Source organism: Haliotis rubra, unplaced genomic scaffold, assembly GCF_003918875.1.
Source record: "Haliotis rubra isolate DU_JTF1 unplaced genomic scaffold, ASM391887v1 Scf2029, whole genome shotgun sequence".
Classification (NCBI taxonomy): Eukaryota; Metazoa; Mollusca; class Gastropoda; order Lepetellida; family Haliotidae; genus Haliotis; species Haliotis rubra.
Window position 1 is genome coordinate 18,312 of NW_025766036.1, and position 11,768 is coordinate 30,079.

Below are 11,768 nucleotides of genomic sequence, written 5' to 3' on the forward strand. Positions count from 1 at the left end.
TGTTTCCTCCTACTCTGTGATATACAAGGGCTACACCGGAAGTCGCCACTTTGCAAAGTAGAGTGGTTGGAGAGGGTAAGATCGAGACATTGTTGTCACGGGAGTCCATACGCGTGACAACATCAATGTATGACAGAGAGCTTCCTGCCTGGTTGTAAGGAGGAAGCTTAATTTAATCCACTTTTCTTGGAAAAGAAATATATGTAAAGAGAAACTAATGGATTGTAAACTTTATTCAGTTATTAGGTCTTTTAACACAATATGTACACACTGGTAAGTCGTGAAATATGAGGATTTCACATAGCTTCGGTATATGTATAAACATAAATACGAAATCGTGTATATCACATCTTACATGGCTTAAAATATTTTTAAAAAAAACACCCACAGTCGCTCTTTACTAGAAGTGGGAACCATTTACTCCTTACTTTCTGATAGATAGGTCAGTAAATGCATTTCGTATTGGTTTCATAAAAATCACTATTTATTTAAAATTCATATAATCACAAACATTTTTCAGTATTTTCACCAAATTATGTATTGATCTCAGTGTTTGGCAGACATCAGTCTCAAAATGGGCACTGAATTCTATGTGGAGTAATACGTTGTGTTTACTTTTTGGATATTTTCGTTCGTGTTTTAAGTCCTTCGTAGATATGTCTGTCCATGTTTACTGAAGGAGTTTCATAGAGATTCCCATCATTACTCTCTGAAATATTTCCATAGACTTTTGCACATTCGTTATCAGAAGGTATTTCATACACATTCTCCTCTGGGACCGTATCTGCTTCATCGTCATGACCTGCATCGACTTGAGTCACTGGGTCTTGAATAGCGTCATAATGTCTGTCGTCATCGCCCTCCGAAACAGCGGTGAAGTGTACCGCCTGGTCTGACGCGAGATCGTCTGCTGTGGATGGTACTTTGGCGCCAGATGTCTTAACGGATGTCTTCCTTGGACGTCGTCTAAACGATAAATAACGTATATCGATATAATCAGCATATTCTGAGTCAGATAATGCTACAGGTTGCAACAGATACTCAGTCTAAGAAGACGTAAGTGGGGTTGCTGAGTTGCGTCTCTTGGACAACAGAAGAGTTGTCGGTCCAGATTCTATATTAATAATCATTATATGATTATATGGTCGTTAGATCCATACCCGAGCTGGTGGACTTCCAGGCTTCATATTCCAGCTTGATTTGGTTGGTTTGTTGTTTAACGCCACAGCAATATTCCAGCTATATGGCGGCGGTCTGTAGATAATCGATTCTGGAGCAGACAGTCCAGTAATCAACATCATGAGCATCGATCTAAGCAACTAGGATACGGTGACATATTGTCAACCAAGTGAACGAGCCTGTGCGCCCTATCCTGCTAGTCGCCTCTTACGACAAGCATGGGTTGCTGAAGACCAATTCTAACCCGGATCTTCACGGGTCTGTCCCAATCTCACGTTGACGCGACATATTGTCACGAGACGTTAAACATAAAACAAACAGGAATCACTCACACTCTTTGCTATTTGGTACTTGATTGAAAATATAAGTGGTTGGTAAGCCTATGAAACACACATATGTGGTTTCAGCTTAAAGATGTTGTAACAGCTAGAAAATCACTCCTTTGTTGTATAGAAACTTTACCCTGTCGAAAGGCCTAATCGGCCATCCTTTTGGTCGTACCCCTTAACATGTTTATGAATGCAGACTTGATATCTGGCTAGAGTAATTAATGATGATGTGGCGTAAACCCCAACTCAACTCAACTCAACTGTAACAGCTGTTGAGGCAGTTATATACTGCGAGTCAGCTCATGTTGGTGGTAGGCAAAAAGACAGCTATACCAGATACAGCAGCTGATGTGAGTGGTAAGGCTCAGGATGCAGCTGTATACTGTGTGGGTGGTAAGGCTAAAGTGGCAGCTGTATACTGTGTCGGCTAATGTGACAGGCAAGCCTAAAGTGGCAGCTGTATACTGTGTCGGCTAATGTGACAGGCAAGCCTAAAGTGGCAGCTGTATACTGTGTCGGCTAATGTGACAGGTAAGCCTAAAGTGTCAGCTAATGTAGGTGGTAGACCTAAAGCAATATGGTGTGTCAGCTAATGTAGGGGGTAGACCTAAAGCTATATGGTGTGTCAGGTAATGTTGGTGGTAGACCTAAAGCTATATGGTGTGTCAGGTAATGTAGGTGGTAGACCTAAAGCTATATGGTGTGTCAGGTAATGTAGGTGGTAGACCTAAAGCTATATGGTGTGTCAGCTAATGTAGGTGGTAGACCTAAAGCTATATGGCGTGTCAGCTAATGTAGGTGGTAGACTTAAAGCTATATGGTGTGTCAGCAAATGTAGGTGGTAGACCTAAAGCTATATGGTGTGTCAGGTAATGTAGGTTGTAGACCTAAAGCTATATGGTGTGTCAGCTAATGTAGGTGGTAGACCTAAAGCTATATGGTGTGTCAGCTAATGTAGGTGGTGGCCTAAAGCTATATGGTGTGTCAGGTAATGTAGGTGGTAGACCTAAAGCTATATGGTGTGTCAGGTAATGTAGGTGGTAGACCTAAAGCTATATGGTGTGTCAGCTAATGTAGGTGGTAGACCTAAAGCTATATGGTGTGTCAGCTAATGTAGGTGGTAGACCTAAAGCTATATGGTGTGTCAGGTAATGTAGGTGGTAGACCTAAAGCTATATGGTGTGTCAGCTAATGTAGGTGGTAGACCTAAAGCTATATGGTGTGTCAGCTAATGTAGGTGGTAGACCTAAAGCTATAAGGTGTGTCAGGTAATGTAGGGGGTAGACCTAAAGCTATAAGGTGTGTCAGCTAATGTAGGTGGTAGACCTAAAGCTATATGGTGTGTCAGGTAATGTAGGGGGTAGACCTAAAGCTATATGGTGTGTCAGGTAATGTAGGGGTAGACCTAAAGCTATAAGGTGTGTCAGCTAATGTAGGGGGTAGACCTAAAGCTATATGGTGTGTCAGGTAATGATAGTGGTAAACCTAAAACGGCATTTACATAACATAAGTCTACATGCTTGTCAGTTATTAAGGAGGGTAGTCTAAAGAAACAGTGACATCACTGTGAGGTGATGTTTGTGGTAAGCCTAAAGTGGCAGTTATACCACGACCGGCTTACATATACAATCTCACCTTTTTAACACCAAGCACAGGACCAAAATGGTACATGATATGATTACGACTGGCGTCAAACTGTATATGAGCACGTATGTCCAAGTTGTTTTTTCTTCTTTGGTCACCTGCTCTCCATCTGACAACAGTATCAAAAGCAACTGTGTAAAGGAGAAGTGATCTATGGTGTTATTGTTGATACAATAGAATGTGAGCCTTATTCAGCTTAAATCTCACCACTGTTTTACCAGTATCTGCAACTCCTAAATATCCGGATGGAATTCGTCTTCAGTAACGCCTGCTTGTCGCAAGAGGCGATTAATGGGATCGGAAGGTCAGGCTCGCTGACTTGGTTCATGAATGTTGCGTTGACCCATGCTCATGCTTTTGATCACTGGATTGTCTATTCCTGACTCTATTATTTACAAAACGCTGCAATATAGCGAGAATATTGCTGAGCGGGGCGTTAAACAACAACCAAGGGAGTATCTGCATTGATACTCGTACTGTTTATAACACACAGTACTTGTGTCTTCCTGTCATTGATTCAGTGATTAACCTACCCGGTTTCAAATCGGTAGTGCTCCTATTGGTTGGCGTCTGAGTTGTTAGATCGGTACTGCTCCAAGAGGTTGGCGTCTGAGTTCCTACGGATTACAATAATACTAATATTTTTGTCCTCAAAATATCACAGCTCTTGTCCTTCAAACACCAAATGGACGTTAATGACATTCACTGTTTTCAGACTGTTAGAGTGTTGATTCTAAGGTTCAATTAAACTCTCAATAGAAAACATGTTTATCAACATGGTTAATAGAAATTTCCCGAAACACTGACACTGTAAGCGACATCCGGGTTAGAATTGGTCTTCAGCAACCCATGACTGTTGTAAGAGGCGACTAACGGGATGTCGTGTCATTGGTTCCCAATTGCGTAGAACGATGCTGATGTTGTTGATCACTGGCTTGTCTGGTCCAGACTCGATTATTTACAGATCAACGCCCTATAGCTGTAATATTGCTGAGTGCGGCGTAAAACAACACGTCAACAAACTGGAGAGGAGGAATTATGTTGACGTTTTACCTGTGGTTGATAGAGTGTCAGCCTTGGTGGATTCCGTCACGTTGGTTGCGGTTGTCGACGATGCCTTTGTTGCTATTTCATCTGCTTGTAGAAAATGCATTTGTTTAAACGCTAAATTACGGAAGCCTTTTGGGACCATTCGTGTTTTTAAATTTTGCATGATACTTCAAGAGATGCTAAGTTGAAATTTCGACAATATGTTGAAATTTCAAGATACGAAGTTGAAATTTCAAGATACATGTAAATTTCAAGACAATGATCTAGAAATTTCAAGATAAGAATTTAAAAATGTAAAATCATTATCAAGGGCCCAGAGCTGATGAGCCTAAGAAGGTTTACCCCAACCCTCTTTACTGCATTCATTTTATTTTAATCAGAAAATGATAAGTTTGGAACAGCTGACGCTTGGAAAAGAAATAGGCTGAGAGTCAGTCCGTTAACTTTTGGAGTGGTGTCTGATCATCTCCTTGACCCCCGTTGGGTCTTTAACCCCTAAAGTAGAAGCATGTATATTTTTCCGAGAATGTGTAATCTCAACTATATGTTACATTTGGTAACTCTCTAAAACGGCGAGGTGTATGCATAGCTTTGGCCATGGAAGAAGCGCCATATTGCACTTGTCACAGGGGTACACAAAGTACGTGATCTATACTACTAGTTGTCAGACTTCCATTTTTAGAACTACGTCGGCTGAGTGGGTTAGATTGCTGACTTTGTGTGCTAGTCCTACTTTGAAAGTAATCCAGGTTGGATCTCAGCCCCCAAAGACCCGAATCTGTACTTTACTGAGAAAGTGTAATCACAAATATAACATATGTGATATTAATCGGTGCCACATCAAAGGGCCACAGTGAGTGAGTGATTGAGTTAATATTTAGCGTCCCATCGGCAATATAACAGCCATATTGTGACGAGAACATCAATTTAATTTACATCAACATAAAAATCAAAAAGACTTACAGTACTTTTGCTACCTGCATAGACCCTAGCTGGGTCAGCGATTGTGCTGAGTTTTAGCCATTATTAAAAATAACAATTATTCAACGATTAAAAGTTTGGTAGAGCTAAATTGACTTTGAAGTTTTGGGACTTACGTACTCCAGAGGGCCACAGACCCAGGTTTTTCAACCGAATGCTGTCGGAAAGACCACTGCATCGACTTTATGTACAATGGACCAGGCTCCTACATTCTCAAACAACTGGATAATTTTATAACAATACACTAATGCAAATTACCTGATATCGCCATTTTAATGGTGCAACGACGTCCTGCCCAGCCAGTCCTGCATCTACATGTGCCATCAGCAACATTACAACGTCCCGAGCACCGGCTACTACAACGTATGCACATCCGTCCGTACACGTAAAAACCATCAGAGCATCCTGCCCACAAAGTAATGCATAAGCTTACACAAGTGTAAACAATACACTCCAGACATTTAGTACAACAATTGCATATACATGTAATGTATACAGTCAAACCCAACTGTGTCGAACTCGTCGAGACCAAGGGTGCAGTTCGACTTATCCGAATGTTCGACACATCCGCCAGCATAGAAATAATGATAAATATATAAGGAAATCGGTAGGGACCGAGAGACGAGTTCGACACAACCGAGAATTCGTCTCAACCGAGTTTGAGACATTTGGATTTGACTGTATGTACTGTGTCAGTTATAATAACCTGCCTTCCAACCGTTAACAGTAGCGCAGTAAGAAAAACAAAGCGTTGTATAAAATTAGTCAGACTTCAAGCAATACGAACAAGTATTATTTAATGCCGTCCCGTCATTTGGTAAAGCAATGCGTTGTATTACTTGCGTCAGTTATTACTAAATGAGGTCAATCATTAAGAACAAACATAAAAAATGATATAAATGTGTTGCTCCAGCATTATGTTTAACAAACCGTGGTGTCAGTTGTAATATCATCGGATTGCGTATCTGGACATCATACGTTTGAAGATACTATCACGCGCTATAACGAGATACTATCACCCGCTATAACGAGATACTATCACCCACTATAACGAAATACTACCACACGCTATAACGAGGTACTATCACACGCTATAACGAAATACTATCACACGCTATAACGAGGTGTGTCTGCACTACACAGCAATAATATACTGAGTCAAAAAAGAAACTTCACAAAATGTAATTTGAAAAATAATGAATAATTTTTCTCTGATGATACATCTATGTATCCGAAATGGGATCCCTATCTTTCGGCTCTAGAAAAACGTTAGCAAAACCCACTCAAACCCATCCATTCGTCGTGCAAATGACGTTAGTGCCAAATCAGGTTTTGCACGTGCAGTCGATCACGTGGTCTTCGCATCGAAGTTTTCTTCATGTGCACGTGTTTGCATTGGCTTCAAGAATTGAACGGTACTTGAAATGCCACGATTGTCAAATGTGCAACGTGAACGTGCCGTTGGCATGTTGCAAGCGGGAAGATCAGTTATTGACGTCGCAAGAGCAATTGGATGCAGCCGTCGTACCGTGTATGACTTGCGAGGTCGTCTACAACAAACTGGCACCACTTCTGATCGCCAAAGGTCGGGTCGTCCACGCGTGACGTCACGAGCAGAAGACCGTCAAATCGTCCTACGTCACCTACGTGACAGATTTCTGCCGGCTACACGAACCAGGGCTGAGATGTTTAGAGGTCGACTGTCCTCACAGACCATTCGAAATCGGTTGCGGGCTGCCAATCTCCATTCTCGACGTCCATATTGTGGGCCAGTATTGACGCCGTTTCATCAACGTCAACGTCTGCTGTGGGCCCAACGTCACCTCCGATGGACCCAGAGAGACTGGAATCGAGTCGTCTTTAGCGATGAATCCTGGTTAACCCTGAGATTCGCGGACGGCAGGCATAGAGTCTGGAGACGACGTCGTAAACGGTATGCCCAATGTTGTGTACAGGAAGTCGACAGATTTGGGGGCGGAAGTTGCATGATGTGGGGTGCTTTCTGTGGGAACAACCGTTCCCGACTTCTGGTCATCCGTGGAAACTTCACAGCTGCTGCTTACCGCGACCAGGTGCTCAACCCTGAACTCGTTCCTTTCATGGCGGCTCATGGCCCAGGTCTACAGTTCCAGCATGCTAATGCTCGGCCGCATACCGCGATGTTGACGCGAAATTTTCTTCAAAACGCTGGAATCAACGTCATGGACTGGCCATCGAGGTCCCCTGACCTTAATCCAATAGAGCACGTTTGGGATGCACTTGGGAGAAGGCTTCGTGGTCTTAGGAACCAACCTCAGAATTTGCAAGAACTTGGCGCTGCCTTGCAAGAGCAATGGTGCAGAACCCCCAACCACGTGTTCACAAGCATCAGGCAGTCGATGAAGGAGACGGTGTTTGGCAGCGGGGGATTCGCGGGGCGGCCATACACGATATTGAACTGAGAAATTTCGCATTTTTATTCTTGTGACTTGACATTCTGTATACCCATGTTTTAGAACGGCGGTGTAGCCTAATGGAACTGATGATGGCACTGTCAGTGTATCGAGTACATCACACAGATCTCAGCAATGAAATAATTACAATTTAACCATCTTACCATCTCTTGTTCTTTTATATTGCCCTGAAGAAAGAATATGAAGTTTCTCTTTTGACTCAGTATACAAACTCGGGAGATGGATTGTTTGCAAAGATGAAGGAGTCTTTTATAAGATTTGAAACCCCAACGTGACGACATACATAACGTATCAAGACGTAATGACACAGGGTATCTGTAATGCAAGAATATTTGTTACTGTAAGCCATGTCGACACCATAAACAGGTATAAAACAAGAGACTAATATGTGTTGAAATCGACATACTTGTTGTGCAACGATTTCCTATCCAGCCTGGATTACACCGGCATTCTCCGTCATCAGCATCACATCTACCCCTTTGACATCCAGACCCACACCGTATACATCTGTATCCCTGCACGTAGCCGTTAGTGCATCCTACAATATATATCAGTGTTAAATGATAGTCGACTCCTGCAAATAAGTGAACATCATAAAGTGATTTCGCAAATGCGCATTTTGTTGTTACAGATTTAGTTTGTTTCGTGTGTTTTTTAGGTTAACTCGGCAGTATTGCGGTGGTCTGTAAATAATCGAGTTTGGACCAGACAATCCGGTGATCAACAGCATGAGCTTCGATCTACTCAATTGGAATACGACGACATGTGTCAACCAAGTCAGTGAGCCTGACCACCCGGTCCCGTTAGTCGCCTCTTACGACAAGTATGATTTCATGAAGACCAATTCTAACCCGGATGTTCACGGGGATTCAGTAAAGGTATCCATCGAGGCCTCAATGAAAGAGCTGCTTCATCTCAGAACGAAACTTGCTCTTTTTGACAATGTATAGAGTTTCCTATATGTATAGTGTTGGTCTTTGAACAAGATGTTTGTAGAAGTAAAACCACTTTTTGTACAAAGAGGATATAGTTGCAAACTGAGGCATGAGGTAGGTTAAGATTTCCAGCCATTGGGCATTGCCTCATGTGTTCTTTAAAAAACATATTAACGTGGTAGAGTCACATCAAAAACAGCAGGCCCGAGTTAAACCGTTCTCCAATATGTCGACATATGGTTTCAAACACAGAATGTTCACTGTGAAAGCCTTCGAGGAATTTCTGCATAACCGTCACTCCGGCTGTTTCGAAATAACTCGAATTCCTTTCCCAGCGTACTTGAGGGGGGATATCATCAATGCAAGAATATTTGTTACTGTAAGTAATGTCGACATCATAAACAGGTATAAAACAAGAGAATAATATGTGTTGAAATCGACATACTTGTTGTGCAACGACTTCCTGCCCAGCCTGGATTACACCGGCATGTTCCGTCATCAGCATCACATCTACCCCCTTGACATCCAGACCCACACCGTATACAGCTGTATCCCTGCACGTAGCCGTTAGTGCATCCTACAATATATATCAACATTAAATTACTGTTGTATGATTGTCGACTCATGTGTTCCTTTAGAATCATTAACGCGTCAGAGTCATATCAGAATCAACGGGACCTCGTTAAACCGTTCTCTATTGCGTCGACATATTCTGACACTCCGGCTGTTTCGAAATAACTCGAATTCTTTTCCCAATATAATCCTAAGGAATTCGAGTTAACGATACATCTGTTTACTGTGTATAATTCATGCGGACATACGTGTTGTACAGCCACGTCCGGTCCACTGTGATTTACAGGTGCAGTGACCGTCGGAATTACACGTCCCATCTCTACAGCCAGCACCACATGACTTGCACTCATCTCCGTTACTATAGCGGCCTCTTCTGCATCCTTTTAAAATGACACGCATCATTTACAAAAGATTATTAATCACTGGATTGCTTTGGGGGTAAAAGGCATAATAGTCATGACATTTAAATTTATGTACATGTGTCACTTGAAATCAGCGGTAAGACCGGCTAAGTGTTGCGAATAAGATGTGAAAACTCAACATAGAGAACAAAACCATTGTGTAGCATCATGTTGAAAGGCGACGTGTCATTTTAGGTACATTTCCAAGAATGTTTTGAAAATGTCAGGAATGAGTTACCGAAGCATTTGATGGTGGGAAGCTTGTATTTCTCAGAATATCTTATTTAGTTCCAAACTTCTTTGAGTGACTTTTAGAAGTTGGTGTGATGAACAACGGGGAGAGATCTATGGATATACAACTTCTTGGTTACCAATATGAGTGACGTTTCGGTGAAGCTGCTAGCTTGATAACGGTGTTAGTAGCTACACCAAAACGCCACTCATATTCGTAATAAAGAAGTTGTATATCCATAGAACCCAACTCCGTCGTAGTCTCAAACTGACACAGTGATTAAAGCCAAGTTGGTATTGCAAGACAGTTGACCCGCGGCTCGATGCGTAACGTGATAATGTAAATTATACAAACAATCATAGTTTCAAATCGTTATTATTGGGTTGTATTACAAGGGTGTATGCACATTAAATGAAACACGGAGAACTACATGTAGTAGTGTTGGTTTAAGTTAACTCTCATCACGTATCGCACGTGCATTTGTTTCACTGTTCCAACTACTGCGCTTACCCCCTTGTAATACAAACCAATAATAGCGATTTGAATCTATGATCGATTGTTAAACAACTTTTATTCTATGATGAATACAATTCTGAGATTCAAATTTTCAATTGGCAAGGTAAAATTATGAGGATTCGCAATCTTAATTTCACTTTATTTGATTTACTTTCTTGTTTAAAGTGAAATTCATCGGTACGTTTTCACTGCAAACAGACTATAAGCCCTGTTTGGGCATCAAGAAATATGGTGATGATTTTACCCGGGACAACGCTGATCGAAATATCGGGGTTTCACTTTAGCCACAAAGTGAAGCACAGATTTCCAGGGTACTGTTGTACAAAGCAGTCTTACCTGTCATGCCTTAACATTAAACTTACGACAGTCGTCGCGCAACTTACCGCCTCATATTACAAAAATATTAAATACAAGAGAAAATTGAGTGAGTTTAGATTTACGCCGCTTTTAGCAATATTTCAGCAATATCACGGGGAAAGGGACCAGGAATAGGCTTCCCACATTGTACCCACGTGGGGAATCGAACCCGATTCTTCGGCGTCACGAGCGAGCGCTTTAACCGCAAGACTACCCCAAAGCCATTTGAGAAAAGAGGTAAATTGTGTTTGTAATGCCAACATATTTCCATTTAAGAAATGCCAGATGTATAAGTACCATATAACGACTTTATGTAAGTGGTCGTGCATTTAACCACGAGAGATAAACGGTACGTACTAACACCGTGTTATCTATAATACGTAAACTTCAGACATTTATTCATTGACAATGATATAGAATATATGATGCCAATGAACGAAGCAATAAATTGAAATCCATAAGTCATGACTCAATATCTGCTACATGTAACTTAAAACTAAGAAAAAATAAACAATAAATTGAAATATACTTACCGTATGCAGTCATACACTGTAACAAAAGAAAACATATGACAATAAGGTTGTACATTGTTCCTCCGTTGCGTTATGACAAATAATGACCCTCTGGAAAAAAGCGAAGTAGATCAAAATTGACAGCAACCATGTATGGTCATGGTATATATATCTATAAGCATGACGTGCAATACCAGAGGCAGGATATAATACATGTATGTATACGAATTTACTTCCCCATTTGTCCAGTAGGACATGAGGTCTAATAGTAACCCCACGTTAATGTCAACTGTGCCGTATGATATCAATGACAACATTCTGAGTGATGCTGTCCTATAGTATGTCGTATGTCAGCTGTGCCGTGTTATATCAATGACAACAATCTGAGTGATGCTGTCCTGTAGTATGTCGTATGTCAGCTGTGCCGTATTATATCAATGACAACATTCTGAGTGATGCTGTCCTATAGTATGTCGTATGTCAGCTGTGCCGTGTTATATCAATGACAACATTCTGAGTGATGCTGTCCTGTAGTATGTCGTATGTCAGCTGTGCCGTATTATATCAATGACAACATTCTGAGTGATGCTGTCCTCTAGTATGTCG

At 41.4% G+C, this 11,768-nt stretch overlaps 1 protein-coding gene across 3 annotated transcripts; it reads right to left on the bottom strand.

The window, feature by feature from the left end:
• Nucleotides 1-215: 215 nt before the first annotated feature.
• LOC124275799 (multiple epidermal growth factor-like domains protein 10) lies at nt 216-11,402 on the bottom strand. Of its 3 annotated transcripts, none has more exons than XM_046711475.1 (9): nt 11,184-11,402; nt 9,393-9,524; nt 9,017-9,148; nt 8,043-8,174; nt 5,442-5,588; nt 4,199-4,286; nt 3,686-3,768; nt 3,144-3,261; nt 216-966 (listed from the first exon to the last, which is right to left on the bottom strand). In XM_046711475.1, exons 1-9 carry the CDS (start codon nt 11,236-11,238, stop codon nt 612-614), a joined length of 1,242 nt encoding a protein of 413 aa, XP_046567431.1. In that variant the 5' UTR covers nt 11,239-11,402; the 3' UTR covers nt 216-611. The 3 variants fall into 3 exon arrangements, with proteins under 3 accessions (XP_046567431.1, XP_046567432.1, XP_046567433.1); XM_046711476.1 differs by having other exon boundaries at nt 3,686-3,769; nt 4,206-4,286; nt 11,184-11,350; XM_046711477.1 differs by lacking the exons at nt 4,199-4,286; nt 5,442-5,588 and having other exon boundaries at nt 3,686-3,769; nt 11,184-11,340.
• Between the last annotated feature and the right edge of the window lie 366 nt (nt 11,403-11,768).

Excerpts from the sequence above, each read along its gene's own strand:
- LOC124275799 (XM_046711475.1), bottom strand. The coding sequence starts at position 11,238 with ATGTACAACCTTATTGTCATATGTTTTCTTTTGTTACAGTGTATGACT. Across the intron at positions 8,175-9,016 it reads AGGAAGTCGTTGCACAACAA|GATGCACTAACGGCTACGTG; the intron begins GTATGTCGATTT and ends TATATATTGTAG. Across the intron at positions 967-3,143 it reads CTGTGCTTGGTGTTAAAAAG|ACGACGTCCAAGGAAGACAT; the intron begins GTGAGATTGTAT and ends TTTATCGTTTAG.